The sequence below is a fragment of the Gigantopelta aegis genome, chromosome 14, assembly GCF_016097555.1.
Source record: "Gigantopelta aegis isolate Gae_Host chromosome 14, Gae_host_genome, whole genome shotgun sequence".
Lineage (NCBI taxonomy): Eukaryota > Metazoa > Mollusca > Gastropoda > Neomphalida > Peltospiridae > Gigantopelta > Gigantopelta aegis.
Genome location: NC_054712.1, coordinates 25,765,673 through 25,787,096, shown reverse-complemented (window position 1 = coordinate 25,787,096; position 21,424 = coordinate 25,765,673). Strand labels below are relative to the sequence as shown.

The window sequence follows — 21,424 nt, the reverse complement described above, 5'->3', positions numbered from 1 at the left end:
ACATATGTGGGCCAAAATCTATGGACTAAAACAAAAACAAAAACAAACCCAGAAAATCAAAATGAGGCCTCTGGTTCAGTTGGATCCACATAAAGATAAACTGTCCACCACACACACGTTGGAATGACAGGCGCGTGTGCATAGGGGCAAGTGGGTACATCGTTATGTTTAAAAATGGGCAGAAAACAGCCAGACCGAACAGAAAATGGTTTACTACTGGTTTATGGTTTCACAGTAAACGAAATTGATACGTCGAGAACCAGTCGAATAGTTCGCAAACGTTAGCTGGCTGAATTTGGACCGACTGGCTGAAAACTAATGTGTGAAATTAAACTTAAAATAATTGCCGGAACGACAGGATGTTGAACAGCAAAAATCGGTCGGGACGGCCTCATGCAAGCGCTCTACCGACTTTCTCTCAATCTTAAAGAAGCATTTTAAAAAAAAAATGTTTTAAGACACCCTGGTGAACATGTGCTGTGATTGCCTCTCTATGAACATCATGTTGTCATCACTGCCATCAGTATGTACCAGCTTTACATGTCTCTACAGTACACATTGAGCCTTACAAACAGATTAGTGTCAGCTACTAACAAAATGTATTGACATTTCCAAACTTAACATTACAAATTTAAAACTTAAGAAAACACAAAAATCAGGGTTGGGTTTTTTTCATCTTTATTTTATTTCCCAATGGATTCTTTTCATTTCAACAACTTGAATGAAATACAAACAAAAATTTATTTCAGAGTCTATGGAGCCATAAGGAGTACTTTTTTCTCTCTTTTTTCAATCAGCTATGAATTTTATCAATTTTTACATTTTTAAAAAATTTTTTGCCTGCCACTGAGAAATATGTTATTTATTGCCATCCAATCTCTACAAAATGTGCTCCACAGTAACTGAATTTGTTATTTGTATTTAATACCTGCAAAACAAAACATTCTACAAAAGCTACCATTAAAAATACAAGTGAAGCTTCAAATATTTTCACAATTAAAATCCAACAAGATGAGGCACAAATAAGATGGTTTTGACTGTTTAGTATATTGCACTCAACAACAACTGTTGACGAACAAATGAATTCACCCCCAGCCTACAAATAAAACAAAACCTTTGAACAGACATCTATGAATAACATTGTTATGTTGTCTTTATTGCGAGATTAAAAAAGAAAAAGAAATTAGAGAATGAAAATACCAGTCTACAGACATTTCAATAAATTTCAAAATGCTTCAGTTTGTACTGAAAGTTCAGTTTCAAAACTATGCCCTACACTTGTTTGATGAAAAGGTTTGCCTTTTTTGTTAATAAACATCTATAACAAAAATGTTACCACAAATACATTATCCTGGTCAAGCACTTCTTTCAAAATATTAAACTTAAATGATCAGGGTGCACCCAGTTTTGTACATTAAGTGCACAAAGAAAAATGCCATTAGTCATTTGAAACACTAACCTTGAAACAAATGTCTATCTTGGTATAGGACTTATGGACTACTCTCAATAATACAACACATTAATAATGAGTATAAGATTAATGGGTTAGCCACAATAGTATAGGATGATAAACAGGTGCATACCTAATCTCATAACTACATCATATCTTGGGTTTACCATATACTAATAACACAAACCACAAAAAAAACATGTAAATTTTGATTTAAATATTTACTGTAGAATTGGACAAAACACATTAAAAGCTAAAGACGAACCAATAAAGATAAACCATCATTGAATATCAAATTAAGAGGCAGTTTACATTTTAATACATTTACCGACAAGGTCATAAATAAATGTTAAATGTAAAGGTATTTTGCATTATAACAAATGTTTACATTGTTTTAATGGAATATTCAATAAACAGTGTTTTAGAAAGTTAAGATTGTTTCTTTTAGCTTTCTTACTGTTCAAACAATCATACACCTACTGAAAGTTTACATCAAATGAAGAAGACATTTATAATATTACATTAAAAATATCCACATTTAATCATCCTTCGATGGAGTACTGCCGTCAGCAGACACTGCAATCAGTGCATCTTGTTTGTCATGTGCACGGCATCACCATGACCTGTAACTAAGATCTTGATGTGACGCTTGCCAACAGTGGGTCGACGGATTGTCAAACCAGAATGTTGTCACATACAATAATGGCTAAAGCAGGACTTACAACCTGCTATGATCAGATCAAAAAAGAAGAAAATAATAATATAAGGGAAAATTGAACTTTTACTACATTTTTTTTTTCCACATCTTTTTTTTTTCTTCTTTCTTTTGTGTTCTTTTTTTTTCTCTTTTTTTTTCTTGTTTTCCATTTTCCAATCTTTCTTTTTTTTTTGGAAGTACATTACTGCTCCTAAAGGACACATCTCGTTGTAGACCTTTCAGTAAGGGGAATAATATGCCCTTCTGTACCTGCTACGGAAGTAAACAAATATTATTTATAAAACATCATTAAAATGAAAAAATAATAATTTTGAACTGCAAAAAAAATCCATATCATAACTAATGATTCATATTTAACGCAACACTGCTGAAGTGCACAGTTAGTGGTTAGGTGTTAATGAAATAAGTCAGAGCAGTAGCTTTACACACACACACACACACACACCTTCCTCCCCAGTTAGGCATTAAAACAACTCACTTTTGAGCTGGGACTAGTATTGGGTTACAAACCCAAGACCTACCAACCACAACGCCATTGAGGCCTGGAAAGTACCATTCTTACATTGAAGTACTGCTAAAATGTTATGTGGTCTGTACCCGATTTAACGATTACATTTGAAAGATTTATGTATACATCAATATTAACAATATTAGCCAGTATGTTCTGCACTTCTGACCTGAAATAAGTTTGAAATAAGACATCAATGATGCAGTTTTGATAATCCTGTACCGATTTGTTGTTTTTCATAATCTGATTACTACCCGATGCTAAGACATAGAAAACAGTTTATTTCCTTTCATTTTATATCCCCTATAAAATTACTTTGGAGACTTTGAAATTTAATATACAGATTTACAATTTAAGGCAATACAGATCTTTTTTATTACTAGTTAAACACTGGATAATATATACAATTTATTTATTTATTAAATTCATTTAAACTTTAACTTACCCAAAAGGTCTTCTAGATCGAGGTGCATAACCACCATAAAAACCTCGACCTCTTCCTCCTCTGCCACGCCCTCTAGGCGGTCTATTTGTTGATGAAATACCTGGTCGATTTGTCCTTTTTGGTGTTACCTTCAAGTACAACAATCCTAAATTCAACATTTACACAACCCCTGCAATTAAAAAAATGTCCACGGCAAAAAAACATGCAACAGAAAAAAACCCTGAATATTATCAATATAGTCCCCAAGGCAAGAAAGTGCTGTGGAGAATTAAAAATACCATGGCATTGCCGATTGCCATGGGCAGTTGCAAGGGTTGATTTACAAGGGTTGATTTACAACTACATGTCTACATGCTAAATGCAAAAGACAGTGTGTGATAATCTGATACAAAATGAGTTAACATATGAATTGTGATATTTTAAAAGGGGCATCAAAATAATAGCAAGGCTCAAATTTAAGAAACTGTCTCCCACAGCAATAAAAAAAAAAAAATTGCCATGGGTAAAATGGCAATCCGACAGCAGTTTGGACTCTGCCTACGGCAATTTTTTTAAAAGTGACATCTGCAGTAAATAAACGACATTGAAATGTTATTTTGCTGTATGTAGACATATTTTAAATGTACAAATGTTATATACTGCCAGATAATGTACACTAGGTGTATTCATTTTGCTATTGTTAGGGAGCTTTGCTGACAGCACAGAAGTGCTGTCAATAAAAGATAAGATAAGATAAAATAAGATAAGATACACAATATAATACGACAAGATAAGATAAGATATTTATTCTGTACTTCAGGTGGCCATTGCCCATTTTGCAATATGTTTGTATATACCACAATACATGTTTGTGTCACACACATGGTACAAATATTTAAAAATACAAATAGTTGTGCACATATAAATATATACATAATTATAGTTTATTTAGTTATTAACATCAATACTCAATGTTCATCCGGACAGTAACCTCAAGCATGTACTACATGTATGTATACTTAGACGAATATAATTGTACATCTTGTTCATTGTAATGTAGGCAAAATATATTGTACTGTCGTATATAATATTAATACTAATTAGTTTCCTTTTACACAAGTATTATATTGTTATTTGTTCATGTAAACTGTGATAAGCTGCAACATTCGAGTGATAGTGTATAATTGTACCTACATACATGTACTCTTGTAGTTCTTACAATATTGCTTTTCAACATCAACTGGTAGCTTTATAGCTTTAACATACCCATATATAAATACATGTATACATGCATATACATGTACATATACATAAACTCAAACACATACGTGTGGACGCCATATCTGATCAGAATATTAAACATTTACAATATAGTTTGCTTGGTTACTAATCTTGTACATTATATTTTAAGCATTTTGTTGTGTAATATAACAAAATTATATTATATACTGTACTTGGTACACATCTAGCTCTTTCAAGTATATATGAGCCGTCACATACGAAAACCTACAACTTAGCATGACGTCAAAAACCGAGTACACGCGGCTCAAAGTTTGACATCACATGTAAACGTGGAAGTAAAAGTTGACATGCTGTTCTCAGTCGGAGATTGCCGAAACTATAACAATAAAGTGGTTTTATTGCTCAAATGAAATATAATTTTAATTGTTTGTATCAAATATACAAATGAATACTGGTATGGGACACCACAGAGGCTGTTAAATAGTTTTAAATTACGTTACGGTAAGTATCGTAAGCTACTGAAGTTTTTGCTTAGTTGCATTTTCATACACACCGCAGATTGTTTTCTTTGATGTCCAGTGTGCTATGGACGATACAGAAATCTGAATAAAGTGGGGTCGGGTGCGAAATTTAACAGGAATTTTATAAAAGGGGTGCGAAATGTTGTAGTTCGCTAAATTTCATATCCATCTATGATTTACTAATTAGCATTACATTCATGTATTGGATCTATAGATTTATTTTTAAAATTTCTTTTTTTTTAAAAATCGGAATACATCACTTTAAAAAACAAAAACAAAAAACAAACAAAAAAACATCACAATATATAACTTAAAATACTGTATAAACAGAAAATTAAAAAAGTACCGTTTTCAAATCAACTGATTTTATTATAATTGGGAGCCTAGAATACGGTAATAACGTCTACTTTGATGTTGAAAAAGTGACGTCATTAATGCTTATTTTTTTTATAATTAAGATAGAGACCAAATACCTGAGATTTAGTTTTTTAAGGTTATTACCACAAGGTTACGGTTATTATTTACCACAAAAAGAGAAAAACCTCTTATATATATATACTACACCTTGTGTCATCAGTGCCGTTGTTAAGTACGAGCTCTGTAATAGTCAGGGGTTCAAAAATGTTCAAAAATATTACTTGCCACAGGGCAAGTGTCAATCAGATATTCACTTGCCCCATATATTTTTCCACTTGCCCATACTTCTTTAAGGAAACCAAATGTGTTACTCCTATTTAATTTAATACAGTGCTTCTTAATAATGCAATAATCTTAAAAGTAATTGGTACAAATAAAGAATTTTGCCATTAGGTTACAACACTTACCCAGGAAGTACTAAATGTATATGTCTGTCCAGCAGTCCACTGTCTTGTCTATTTGTTGATTTAAACTTTATTTTTTAAATAATGTCCATTTGTTGGTTTAAACTTTGTTATTTGTTTGGTAGTGTCCACGTGTTCATCTAAATATAATTATTGTGTTGATGTATGTCTTAGTGACCACTTTTATGGCGTGGATGTGGTAAGATCCCTTTCCATTTGTGAGCCATTCTTTTATGGCTGGCATTGGTTCAAAAATGTTTAGGTTTTTTGGTCCATGTGTCATTATTGTGGGTATATTATTTAACATTATCTGCCCCAAAACACTTCTCTGGGATGTTTTTATCCTGTTCATAGCTGAGAAAAGTTGCAAACAGTCGTGGCTGGGCTCAAAGTAAACATGAGCTCTGTTACTCTGCTAATGTTTTTAAATAGTGCAGGCTTGGTAAACAGCAGGAGTAGTACATCGATTGCAACATTGTATTTTTAATTTATTGAGCATAATTTATTTGTTAAAAACTATTAATAAAGCAGAGAAAAAAAGAATATATTCATGAATGCTTAGAGGGCATCACACCATCACGATTACGGCGTAGGGCTAATGAAATCTAACTTCACCTTATCCGTTCATTTTACACGAAAGTACTAAAAAACATTAAGTATGTTCTGCTACAAGGTTTATTATATAATATTTATGCTTTGTTCAAGTGAACTCTGAAATTATAAACTTGCTTTACGCTCTCGTTTATTTGCCAAGAGCAGATTCCGGAACCACGTTAACGTCTAATTTAATTTGAATATGACAATTGTAAATTGTATCTCACCTCATATACCATGTTTGCAAGGATTAAACATTTTGATTGCACACAAAGGCATGTATACTTTATTTCTGTATAACCTGTAAAGCGTATTGGACGCTATTTCCAAGTTTGAAGACAATCGAACCGATTACTTGTACAAATTCAGTCGAACGTTCAGTGGCTCAAATTACCGATCTTAGTGGATAGTATAAGGGGAATAACTCTTAAAGTTATTGAACTTTTTAACACATTGTTTCCCGTTTTGGGGTGTTAACGCATTGGCAAGAGTTCCGATTGTTCCAACATTTAGGGTGAGGGTTAGTTCTCCTTAGAGCTATGTAAATGCTCGGACAATCGGAACTCTTTCCAAAGGTCTTACCAAGATTTGTAACAAAATTTAAAAACGTTTTAGGTGTTACATTAGTCACTTGTCATCGGGCATATGCAGTTAACATAATTACTTGCCCAGCACAAAAAATTCCACTTGGCACGGGCATCAAGCGATGGAATTTTTGATCCCCTGAATAGTGCCAAATAACAAAGAAATATCTTCCTCAGACACTAACCTTGAGATATAAACCAGTCACGTACTTTACCAAATGGATAAGTCACCAAAAATTATTTCCTCAAAATCATTAATTCAGTATTTACTACCTTTGCAGGTCAGAATAGTAACAATGACATCTAGTAAATTTTTATATGTACAACTAGAATTTAGAATGTTTTTAAAAACCCACAAATCTGACAATTACCTAAAAACCAAGTTAAGACTGGAGCAGCATTTGTTAGTGTAAAATACGAAATTGCTGTGCATTCAGGATCAGCAAAGATTTATAATCATGGTTAATCTTTAGTCTAACATGTATGAAACATCATTTCCTGAACACGACAGAGCAAATAACCAATTAAACTGTATGTACATTGATCAACAAAACTGAAGATAAATATTTTCAAGTGAAACCGGTATGGGTCCACCACGGCTAGTAGAAAATTTTGCCAAGTTATCTTATTAACTTCGAAAATTGCAGAAACCAAGTTATTTTCTCACAAAATACCAGTTATTTCATGAAATGTTTTCTAGAAATTAAAATAAAATTTGCCAATTATTTTTAAACTTTGCTGAAGTTTTGAGTGGCCCTGGCTCACCTTGTAAACAAAAAAAAGAAGAAATAAAAATGACTATTGGATTTTATGACACTGTAAATCAAAAAATATTAGCACATTTAGAACGCCAATATAAAACACTACTATTTCAAGATGGTAATTTAAAAAGACATACAATACTGTTCTGAAAGACATTTGTGTGATTGTTTTGCCTGGTGTTAACTGAACACACAACATTGGTTATATAAATTGAACCAAGTATAACAAACAACAATAGTTAGCAAACACATTACTGAAAGTTTTTACCAAATTTAAGATGACTATAAGCTGCATATCGTCAAAATGCATCAAAAGTATTCTTTCAGACAATCATACAATGTAAAGCTTATTTTTCAACGTCTTGATATGTAGATCTCGCTGAAGTTTTATGATGATAATATATCACTTATTTGGATTTCGGTAAATTTTATGATCACTAATATATTATGATTTACAGTAGACATATGTACAACTATCTAATTTTTCTAGACTTGCCAATTACCTAAAAACCTATTTTATGTCTGAAGCAGCCATTTTGTTACAAAATACTTAAACTGCTTTGCATTCAGGATCAGCAATGATTTATAATCATTGTTAATCTTTAGTCTAACATGTTTAAAACATCATTTCCTGAACACGACAGAGCAAATAACCAATCAAACTATGTACACTGGTCAAAACAAGTGAAGATAAATATTTTTAAGAGTGAAACATGCATGGATCCAGTAAGGCCAACTCTGGGCGAGTAGAAAATTTTACCAAATTATCTTTTTGTCTGAAATACTAAAACTGCTTTTCATTCAGGATCAGCAAAGATTTATAATCATGGTTAATCTTTAGTCTAACATGTATAAAACATCATTTCCTGAACACGACAGAGCAAATAACCAATCAAACTATGTACACTGGTCAAAACAAGTGAAGATAAATATTTTTAAGAGTGAAACATGCATGGATCCAGTAAGGCCAACTCTGGGCGAGTAGAAAATTTTACCAAATTATCTTTTTAACTTAAAAAATTGCAGAAAATCATTTATTACATGAAATTCTTTCTACAAATTAAAATAAAATTGGCGAATTTTGTGTGTGCCAGAGCCAGCCCTGGCCTACCGTGAAAACTAGAAAATATTAATAATGACTGCATCTAGTGAATTTAAGATATACTTAGAAGATTATAAACCCCACAAAACTGCCAACTAGCTCAAAACCAACTATTATGTCTGAAATACTAAAACTGCTTTTCATTCAGGATCAGCAAAGATTTATAATCATGGTTAATCTTTAGTCTAACATGTATAAAACATCATTTCCTGAACATGACAGAGCAAATAACCAATCAAACTATGTACACTGGTCAAAACAAGTGAAGATAAATATTTTTAAGAGTGAAACATGCATGGATCCAGTAAGGCCAACTCTGGGCGAGTAGAAAATTTTACCAAATTATCTTTTTAACTTAAAAAATTGCAGAAAATCATTTATTACATGAAATTCTTTCTACAAATTAAAATAAAATTGGCGAATTTTGTGTGTGCCAGAGCCAGCCCTGGCCTACCGTGAAAACTAGAAAATATTAATAATGACTGCATCTAGTGAATTTAAGATATACTTAGAAGATTATAAACCCCACAAAACTGCCAACTAGCTCAAAACCAACTATTATGTCTGAAATACTAAAACTGCTTTTCATTCAGGATCAGCAAAGATTTATAATCATGGTTAATCTTTAGTCTAACATGTATAAAACATCATTTCCTGAACATGACAGAGCAAATAACCAATCAAACTATGTACACTGGTCAAAACAAGTGAAGATAAATATTTTTAAGAGTGAAACATGCATGGATCCAGTAAGGCCAACTCTGGGCGAGTAGAAAATTTTACCAAATTATCTTTTTAACTTAAAAAATTGCAGAAAATCATTTATTACATGAAATTCTTTCTACAAATTAAAATAAAATTGGCGAATTTTGTGTGTGCCAGAGCCAGCCCTGGCCTACCGTGAAAACTAGAAAATATTAATAATGACTGCATCTAGTGAATTTAAGATATACTTAGAAGATTATAAACCCCACAAAACTGCCAACTAGCTCAAAACCAACTATTATGTCTGAAATACTAAAACTGCTTTTCATTCAGGATCAGCAAAGATTTATAATCATGGTTAATCTTTAGTCTAACATGTATAAAACATCATTTCCTGAACATGACAGAGCAAATAACCAATCAAACTATGTACACTGGTCAAAACAAGTGAAGATAAATATTTTTAAGAGTGAAACATGCATGGATCCAGTAAGGCCAACTCTGGGCAAGTAGAAAATTTTACCAAATTATCTTTTTAACTTAAAAAATTGCAGAAAATCATTTATTACATGAAATTCTTTCTACAAATTAAAATAAAATTGGCGAATTTTGTGTGTGCCAGAGCCAGCCCTGGCCTACCGTGAAAACTAGAAAATATTAATAATGACTGCATCTAGTGAATTTAAGATATACTTAGAAGATTATAAACCCCACAAAACTGCCAACTAGCTCAAAACCAACTATTATGTCTGAAATACTAAAACTGCTTTTCATTCAGGATCAGCAAAGATTTATAATCATGGTTAATCTTTAGTCTAACATGTATAAAACATCATTTCCTGAACATGACAGAGCAAATAACCAATCAAACTATGTACACTGGTCAAAACAAGTGAAGATAAATATTTTTAAGAGTGAAACATGCATGGATCCAGTAAGGCCAACTCTGGGCGAGTAGAAAATTTTACCAAATTATCTTTTTAACTTAAAAAATTGCAGAAAATCATTTATTACATGAAATTCTTTCTACAAATTAAAATAAAATTGGCGAATTTTGTGTGTGCCAGAGCCAGCCCTGGCCTACCGTGAAAACTAGAAAATATTAATAATGACTGCATCTAGTGAATTTAAGATATACTTAGAAGATTATAAACCCCACAAAACTGCCAACTAGCTCAAAACCAACTATTATGTCTGAAATACTAAAACTGCTTTTCATTCAGGATCAGCAAAGATTTATAATCATGGTTAATCTTTAGTCTAACATGTATAAAACATCATTTCCTGAACATGACAGAGCAAATAACCAATCAAACTATGTACACTGGTCAAAACAAGTGAAGATAAATATTTTTAAGAGTGAAACATGCATGGATCCAGTAAGGCCAACTCTGGGCGAGTAGAAAATTTTACCAAATTATCTTTTTAACTTAAAAATTGCAGAAAATCATTTATTACATGAAATTCTTTCTACAATTTAAAATAAAATTGGCGAATTTTGTGTGTGCCAGAGCCAGCCCTGGCCTACTGTGAAAACTAGAAAATATTAATAATGACTGCATCTAGTGAATTTAAGATATACTTAGAAGATTATAAACCCCACAAAACTGCCAACTAGCTCAAAACCAACTATTATGTCTGAAATACTAAAACTGCTTTTCATTCAGGATCAGCAAAGATTTATAATCATGGTTAATCTTTAGTCTAACATGTATAAAACATCATTTCCTGAACACGACAGAGCAAATAACCAATCAAACTATGTACACTGGTCAAAACAAGTGAAGATAAATATTTTTAAGAGTGAAACATGCATGGATCCAGTAAGGCCAACTCTGGGCGAGTAGAAAATTTTACCAAATTATCTTTTTAACTTAAAAAATTGCAGAAAATCATTTATTACATGAAATTCTTTCTACAATTTAAAATAAAATTGGCGAATTTTGTGTGTGCCAGAGCCAGCCCTGGCCTACTGTGAAAACTAGAAAATATTAATAATGACTGCATCTAGTGAATTTAAGATATACTTAGAAGATTATAAACCCCACAAAACTGCCAACTAGCTCAAAACCAACTATTATGTCTGAAATACTAAAACTGCTTTTCATTCAGGATCAGCAAAGATTTATAATCATGGTTAATCTTTAGTCTAACATGTATAAAACATCATTTCCTGAACACGACAGAGCAAATAACCAATCAAACTATGTACACTGGTCAAAACAAGTGAAGATAAATATTTTTAAGAGTGAAACATGCATGGATCCAGTAAGGCCAACTCTGGGCGAGTAGAAAATTTTACCAAATTATCTTTTTAACTTAAAAAATTGCAGAAAATCATTTATTACATGAAATTCTTTCTACAAATTAAAATAAAATTGGCGAATTTTGTGTGTGCCAGAGCCAGCCCTGGCCTACCGTGAAAACTAGAAAATATTAATAATGACTGCATCTAGTGAATTTAAGATATACGTAGAAGATTATAAACCCCACAAAACTGCCAACTAGCTCAAAACCAACTATTATGTCTGAAATACTAAAACTGATTTTCATTCAAGATCAGCAAAGATTTATAATCATGGTTAATCTTTAGTCTAACATGTATAAAACATCATTTCCTGAACATGACAGAGCAAATAACCAATCAAACTATGTACACTGGTCAAAACAAGTGAAGATAAATATTTTTAAGAGTGAAACATGCATGGATCCAGTAAGGCCAACTCTGGGCGAGTAGAAAATTTTACCAAATTATCTTTTTAACTTAAAAAATTGCAGAAAATCATTTATTACATGAAATTCTTTCTACAAATTAAAATAAAATTGGCGAATTTTGTGTGTGCCAGAGCCAGCCCTGGCCTACCGTGAAAACTAGAAAATATTAATAATGACTGCATCTAGTGAATTTAAGATATACTTAGAAGATTATAAACCCCACAAAACTGCCAACTAGCTCAAAACCAACTATTATGTCTGAAATACTAAAACTGCTTTTCATTCAGGATCAGCAAAGATTTATAATCATGGTTAATCTTTAGTCTAACATGTATAAAACATCATGTCCTGAACATGACAGAGCAAATAACCAATCAAACTATGTACACTGGTCAAAAAAAGCAACTTTAGATAAATATCTTGGAGAAAAACATGCATTCCTCCACCTTGGAAATAACTAGAAGACTTTGTGTACCAACACCATTCCCCAAGCTGATAAAAACAAATAATATATTCTTATACTCCATCTAGGTCTGATACTAATAAAACTGTTTATTTTATACAAATGTAAAACAAAAATTAATATTAGCATGATTTATATAGAAGAATTTACAATAATTTATCTGTAGATGAGGCAGGACCAAAACGCAGCTGACTTACTAAATGGCCCCCCAAAATACTGCTGAAAATATATACACTTAATTTGTCCCCAAATACTACTCATCTTAATCAGCAACATAGTCATCATAATATCCCATTTGTCATTGATATTTGGTAGGTAACTGAATTAATGAGGCCATGTGGGTTTTTATAAACATACATTATTTTTTTCTCAAGTTTTGTTTCTGGTTTTGCGTTCGCATGTTTACTTTAAATCTTGCCACTTCCACTCTTATAAATAATATTTACAAATTGTTGGTACTACACAGCTTATGTATTCTAATTACATGCAGAGGGTACATATTAATCAGGGCCCCGTTCCACGAAGTGATCTTAGCGCTAAGATCACCTTAATGCATAACTACCTAATTCACTTAAGATGATCTCAGTGCTAAGATCGCTTCGTGGAACAGGGCTCTGGAAACTATAAAAATGTGTAACAGATGGAAATGATTCAATACTAAAAGTTTTATTTTCACATTTTCCTACAGTACGAAATAACCTTCACCCAATTTTTAAAAACCTAATTTGTTCAAGATCAGTACGAAGTTGAAATCATGTGAAATCTTTAGTCTAACATGTGTTGAACATCATCTCTTGAAGAAATTTTCTCAATAGAAAATCTAGTATAAAAATGCTTTCAAAAATAACATCTTATTAATAATGTAAACGTCAGTTGTGGTTTAAATATATAACCCAGTATAAAAACAAAACAACCCAAACAGTAAATATTATTACAAAAAAGACCCCAAATGTTCTATATTGATGTGCTTGCTCCGTAAAAAATCAAAAAAAAAATCAAGGTAATTTACTTACCATTTGTGACACCCAATAGCCGATGTGTATTTTTGTGCTGGGGTGTTGTTAAACATTCATTCATTCATTCTGAATTAAACAGAGAACAAAACTACTTTTGTCCCACATTATTTTAGTGACTTTACGTGTATGAAAGAAAGAAAGAAATGTTTTATTTAATGACGCACTCAACACATTTTATTTCCGGTTATATGGCGTCAGACATATGGTTAAGGACCACACAGATTTTGAGAGGAAACCTGCTGTCACCTTACATGTATGAATACACATATTACAAGTGCTAAATCAGTGTCATCTATGTTTATGAAATTAACTCAGATTATAAGTAATACCAGACATCTTTTTAGCTAGGATAAAATACTGGGTGAAGATGCAGTAATTTATCATAGGTAAAGGTTTGGTATGGTATGTACAGTAAATAAAACTATAACCTAAATACGCAAATATCTGTACCTTTATTTGCCTTCCTCTAAACAGTGATTCATCTAGTGCCATAGCTGTTGCCACGGAGTCTTTGTCAGCAAATTCAACATATGCAAATCTAGAAAAAGAACCATACCACAATATAAAAATATTAATTCTACATGTAATCAGGATATAATGTAAACTGGATTAATCGGGATTGGGTGGGTGGGTTATGAATATGCCTGAAATTTGTATGCACCCATTTTTTCTCCTTGTTTATAGTAATCACGGTTTATTATGAATCGCTCATGTTAAGTACTATAGTGCTGTCGGAAACAGAATAAAAATGATTTTTTGTCGATTATTTCTTACATATTAAATTGACAAGTAAATATTTTGTAAATATCTATTTAATTATAGTCTACCTAATTTAGCATTTACTTGTTTTGGCTCTCACTGATGTACAAGGTGATGTTTACTCTTGAAATTAAAAGAAATACGTCAGTAAACTGGTGATTTGTGAACTTTATTGGAACAGACTATAACTAAGTTTGGTCAACATATGTCAATTTCATTGCTGTTACAATATGTGAGGGACCGTTTCCGATGATGGTTTACCCCTATTCCTCTCCAAAACAAAATATTTGTAGACATTTATAAGTAACTTTTGAGCAAAACTGTCTGGAACAATTTTGAGTTTGTGATCTATTTTCCGATATTAAAGATGCTATCTCAAAGTTGCATAATGACAGCTGTTGCAAATCATGTTTTTATTAAATTTTGTTTTAACATTTAAAGACTACACCTTGAACTATATGCCCATAATTATGATTATAAGAAATGATTTTATCTACTAGTAAAAAATACATTTTTATTGGAGAATATTTATCACAAACAGATGATCACATATAACTTCTGATATAGCACCTTTAAGTGGTTGCAAGATTGTGTACGTTTCTACTGTATTTATATTGAATTTATATTCACTAAATATGCTGGTCAAAATTAATAATTTATGCTGCAATTCAAAATGATCAGTTATCTTGCAGTTTTAAACTAAAAGTTTCTTTAAGGGTAAATGAAATTGACACATATCCATCAAAATGTGTTATAGTCTGTTCCAATAAAGGTCATAAATCTCCTGTTTACTGACATCTTTATTTTAATTTCAAGAGTAAACACCACCTTGTACATCAATGGGAGCCCAAACAAGTAAATGCTAAATTAGGTAGAGTATCATTAAATAGGTATTCACTAAATATTTATTTGTCTGTTTAATATGAGAGAAATAATTGACGAAAATCATTTTTATTCTATTTCCGACACTACTTTACGTTCTTCCATTTTATAACTGGTATTATTATCCTACTTTTAAGCAGAACCAAAAATATTGTTTATAATTTTACAGTGCAAGTAATTGAATTACATTTGGGCAGGTTATGTGTTACAGATTAATTATAATCTTTAGGAATGAACTTAATACAACTGCCTACTTTGAAAGATGATTAACACTGGGAATATTACCAATATTAACTAAAAAGGTACTGCAACAGGGTTCATATATATTGTTATCAACCAAATCGAATGACTTTTTAATGTCTTTCTAAGGCTATATCTCATGCCTTGAAAAAAAAAAAAAAAGATAAAATTTCAAGAGTATTTCTGCAATCTTCAAACACGATGTAGTAAAATTACAGAATTTTGTTGCAAATTGCCAATTTCTTCTCTTGTTATTTTAAATGACCCCTATGAATGATTCAATCCTGTGCACTACTACTTTTATTTATGTAAGAGAATGGAATACCCTTTCGGATGACCCGTGTACTTGTCACAGAGAATCGTGACTCGGTTGACTGAACCACAGCCATGAAAGTGTTGCTCCAGCTCTTCCGCTGCAGCCCCGTAATCCACCTGAAATGAGACACATGTTCCATGTTAACACACCTGCTACCTTACCACCAAATATAATTGCCAAGAAAAAAATAATTAAAAGTCGTCAACCCTAGTTAACAGTTACATGTACATTACTTAAAACAGCAGCTATGCAAGCAGGATTTTTCAGCATGGTCCTGTCTGGTAACATTGGAATCATCATCGTGTCTTAATCGTAATTGGGATGGGTTCTTTTTAGGCCATTAAATGATGCAATGCACCACTGCAATCTAATTAAAATTAGCTCCACTGATTAATTACTATTACCTGTGGATCTAACAGCACCCCCGTTGCAGCTCATGTCCAGTTGACCTTTCATTCAACCAATCAAAACCTTACTTGCAAAAGCATGCCAGTGATTTGAAAAGAATTTGAAAACATTCGGGATTATGCCGAGGGTATACGAAATGATTCGGGTGAATTATGCCGGAAACTAATTTTAATATAACATTTTATATAAAATTTGTTTCAACATGAAAAAAAACCCTGTGATGGTATAGCCATAAAATTTGTTTATACTAGTATACAATCCAGAGTTTATTACGGCACTTTCCCCCAGTTTTTTAATGTTATTTCAACAAGAAGTTTGCCTATTGCATAAATAATCTTGTTCTATATTTTTAGAATTTGTATGCTCCCGAATAATGCTATAAAAGGTGAAGTGTAATTGGTCGATATTAAAATTTCTATAGATTAAATGTCACCTGGACATAGGAGTCCACGCAATGCTGTTAGACCAGTAGAGCTAATTTTAATCAGATTGGCACAATGTTCAATTAATTTACTAGAAAAGACAATACATAATTACTAAAATATTTAAACATTAAATTCTTAATTTCATTTAAAAATTAAAAGTAATTCTTAGAATTACTATTAATACAAACAGTATCAAATTATAAATAAATCATTTTCTTTGATCTTCAGTGACTGTCAATGTACGTTTTATTGTCTTTAGTGATGTCACCCAATTAAAATTCAGTAAATATAGCAACAGGAAGTTCAATGACAATGTTTCCCCTAACCATTAAAAAACAGGGACGAGTTCACTTCTGTGATTAATTCGCCGATATTATAAAATAAAATAAAATGCAAATGTTAGTAGTCATAAATATACTAGTATTCCACAAATATGTACATTGTTAGAGCCCAGTGGCCTATGAGGGGAAAACAAATAAAGCATCATGATGATGATCGAATGAATTTTTTTTTTTTTTTTTAAATCAACCATATGTAAAAAGGAAAACGGATCTACAAGTCAATACTTTTGATTTCTTTTCACATGCAACAGTTCACTGATGAATATATGGTCACCAGTAATCTATGCCCCATCCCTTAAATGAATATACTTACAGATATAATTTTATTAAAGTTAACAAAATGTTGCAGTCATTTTGGCGCAATTTTCCTTTAACTACCATGTGACTGGTACCCAAACAGTTGTTACTCTAACACAGTGCAGGCATAACAAAATAAACGGTGACCAGTCTCGTCAGATCAGGGGTTTTTTTTTTAAAGGTTGCACATAACCATACTATTTTACGAACTTCCAAATGTTTTTTTTTGTTTGGTCTGTTTTTGGTTTTGTGCAAGACTTGAAAGAAATTATTTTCATGTGCATTATATACTCTTCAAAAAAAGAAACGCAAAAGGGTACAAATGGGTTATAACTCCGATTTTATGTTTCCTACCGGTTCATGCTTTGTGAATATAAGGTCATTGCATGTCCCAAACACATTCCCACGGTTACATTCGATAAAACGCAGCTACTGTACAATAAAGTTCCAAAATGTGAATATTCGCAAAAACGCAGCCACGTGCAAACCATGTCACCACTGCACGTGCGTTGTCTGCACGTGCAACATGAACACCGACAGTATAAAAGTGCAGGGTGTTCGCTTGCCTGGCCTCTGTATCTGGCCGACAGTTGACAATCCAGGACATGCCACGTCTCAGTGAACCGCAGAGAAACAATGCCATCGGCCGACTAGACGCAGGCGAATCCAGAACGGCCGTTGCCAGGGCATTCCATGTGTCCCCAAGCACCATCTCCAGACTGTGGGACCGTTACCAGCAACATGGATCAACACGTGACCTCCCTAGATCCGGTCGACCACGGGTCACTACCCCCGGGCAGGACCGCTACATCCGGGTACACCACCTTCGGGAACGATTGACTACTGCCACCTCCACAGCCACAGCAATACCAGGTTTGTGCAGGATATCCGACCAGACCGTACGGAACCGCCTACGTGAGGTAGGAATTCGTGCCAGACGTCCAGTTCGAGGTGTCATCTTAACACCACAACACCGTCGACTCCGACTGCAGTGGTGCCAGATTCATCGACAATGGCCTCAACTGCGATGGAGACAGGTGTGGTTCAGTGACGAGTCCCGATTTCTGCTCCGACGTCATGATGGAAGATGTCGCGTGTATAGGCGTCGTGGTGAATGTTATGCGGCAAACTGCGTGCAGGAAGTGGACAGATTCGGCGGGGGTAGTGTCATGGTGTGGGCAGCCATCTCACACACTGGCAGAACTGACCTGGTCCACGTGCAGGGCAACCTGAATGCACAGGGCTACATTGACCAGATCCTCCGGCCACACATCGTTCCAGTTATGGCCAACGCCAACGCAGTGTTCCAACATGACAACGCCAGGCCTCACACAGCACGTCTCACAACGGCTTTCCTATAGAACAACAACATTAATGTCCTTCCTTGGCCATCGATATCACCGGATTTGAACCCAAATGAGCATCTATGGGACGAGTTGGACCGACGCCTCCGACAGCGACAACCACAGCCCCAGACCCTGCCCGAGCTGGCAGCAGCCTTGCAGGCCGAGTGGGCCACCATCCCCCGGGACGTCATCCGTACTCTGGTTGCTTCAATGGGCAGGCGGTGCCAGGCAGTTGTCAACACACGCGGAGGCCACACCCGGTATTGACTCCAGATGACCTTGACCGTGGTGGTGTGTCCTATCACTTACTCACAATGGACTAGAGTGAATTGTGAACAATCCTGCAACATTTGGTAATTATCGGACTCACCATTCAATAATTAAATCAATTCTCCAAATGTTACGACAATGTGGTTTTGCGTTTCTTCTTTTGAAGAGTATATGATGAATTAACAAATTTAAAAATGTACCTACATATATATAAAAAAATATTTACTTTCTTTTATTTATTTTTATCAGTCACCGAGTGATTACAATTTAGCAGGTGAATTTTTTTATCATGACCAGTAAAAAAATGTATCCACTTGTCAGTGTGGGAAGTCTTTTTTTTTTTTTATTCTAGAACCCCTGATATACATACAGAAGTAGGGCTAATGAATATTCAATCATGGATAATTAATTTTTAAAATCACCAATCCTTTTTCAAATTATTGTTTTGACATTATTATTAAAATCTATCTTCAAATATTTCCTTCTATAAGTGTATATGACACCCTCATGTATTCCATAATGCATCTAAAAACAACTGGAAATTAAAAAAAAACAATTATTGGGTAGCATGCCCGCTAGCATTTTCGCACCCTTTTGGGGCTCAGTTAACATCAAACTATTTCGCCAACCCTCTGAACAAAAATCCTGGGGGAAACACTGAATCAAACTAAGTAAGCTTAAATAATGGTACGGAAATTTTATCCTGAAGTCAGTTCAAAAAGCATAAAACATTCAGTAAATAAACAAATATACTTACATTTCCAACATATATAGATCGGGCATCTGCATCAACCTTCTCTTCAATTGTTGGAAAAGTGGACGAAGATGCTAAAAGAGAAAAACAGTTACAATAAATGTTTTTCAGCACAAAGTAATAACTAAAGTAGAATAGTGATACAAAGAGTTATACATTTTCAATCTACAATCTACATGGAAGTTTAAACAAAATATATACTATCAAAAAAGAAACGCATAGGTGAAATATTCATGGAGTTATCTCTTTAATACAAAATGGCATAATTTCGTTATTTATGATCGTATGACAGTACAATTTGACATGAGTATGTGACAATGTTCTTGCTATGGACTGATGGCAGTGGAGGCGTTTTCGTCACTAAACAACGTCGCACGAGGGCGCTGAAATCAGTACCTTGTGTGGCCACCAACAGCAGCAATTACTGCGCGACATCTCCTTGGCATAGACTGAACGAGTCTCTGAATCCGGGCACGTGGAATCGTCTGCGGCTACGGGTCACGCTGGCGTACACGTCTGTCCAGTTCGTCCCATAAATGTTCAATGGGGTTGAGATCTGGCGACCTTGATGGCTATAGCAGTACATTAATGTTTTCATTCTGTAGGAAATCCATTGTTACACGTGCTGTATGCGGCCTGGCATTGTCCCGCTGAAAGAGTTCTCTCTGTCGATCCAAAATGGGATGCATGTGACGGCGAAGAATTTCATCCCGGTAGCGTACAGCTGTCAGGTTGCCTTGTACAAACACAAGTTCACTTCTGCCGGTGTATGAGATGGCTCCCCACATCATGACACTCCCTCCACTGAATCTGTCAACTTGGGCGACGCAGTTGTTGGCAAAACATTCATTGTGGCGTCTGTAAACACGTTGTCATCCATCACATTATTGTAGAAGGAAACATGACTCGTCACTAAACCATATTCGCCGCCACTTTCCCAAGTTCTACCCCTGTACATTCGTGCACCAGCGAACACGTAAATGTTGATGTTGACGTTGCAGGACGGGGTCAACATACGGTCTTCTAGCCCGTAAACCAGCTTCTCGAAGTCGGTTCCAAATGATTTGTGCAGACACCTTTCTCAAACCAGGTATGCGTCCAGCAATGTTCGTTGCTGTGGCAGTTCGATGATGCAAGTGCAGAACCCGGATGTAGCGATCTTGTGCTGCAGTTGTTATGCGAGGTCTTCCACTTCTGGGCCGGTCTTCAGCCGATTGAAACTGCTGGTACGTGTCCCAGAGATGTGAAATGGTGCTCTGATGGACGTTTCATGTTTCACGTGCATTTGCCCAAATCTGACCATTTCACGCCGATTTCTTGCAATTGTCGCACAACATGCTACAACGTGCGTTAAATTTGTTTTAGGGTGCATTTGGGCATGCTGTCCCATTACAGGAACATTAACAAACATGGTCATTCAGCAACAGTGTACAAAAAAAAATGATATTTTGTAAAATCAAACACTTTTCTTCTTTCCCTATCACCTATGTGTTTCTTTTTTGACAGAGTATATATGTACATTTTGCATAATATCAGGGAATATTTTGTTTAAAAATGTTTATCACAGAAAATTCTGCTCAAATGAAAATTGATTATTAACTACTGTTTTTAAAATGTTTTAAAATTGTGTAGTAATCTCTGAAACTTGTGATTGACTTTTTTTATTTTAATATACCTGTAACATAAATCTGACCAAAAATATGATTCCCAATTTGGTATGTTATGACTAACAAAGAGTACAGGTGAGGTACATGATACCCCC

General features: G+C 33.9%; 1 protein-coding gene across 1 annotated transcript in view; it reads right to left on the bottom strand.

Moving 5' to 3' along the window:
- Positions 1-661: 661 nt before the first annotated feature.
- Positions 662-21,424, bottom strand: part of LOC121388493 (polyadenylate-binding protein 2-like) — a 39,156-nt gene continuing 18,393 nt past the window's right edge. The window contains exons 3-7 of the mRNA XM_041519847.1: positions 19,666-19,736; positions 15,831-15,937; positions 14,075-14,162; positions 3,122-3,249; positions 662-2,420 (exon numbers count right to left, since the gene is read on the bottom strand). Of these exons, the coding sequence (XP_041375781.1) occupies positions 2,387-2,420; positions 3,122-3,249; positions 14,075-14,162; positions 15,831-15,937; positions 19,666-19,736 (428 nt within the window). The 3' untranslated portion in view covers positions 662-2,386. The remainder of the gene's footprint in view (positions 2,421-3,121; positions 3,250-14,074; positions 14,163-15,830; positions 15,938-19,665; positions 19,737-21,424) is intronic.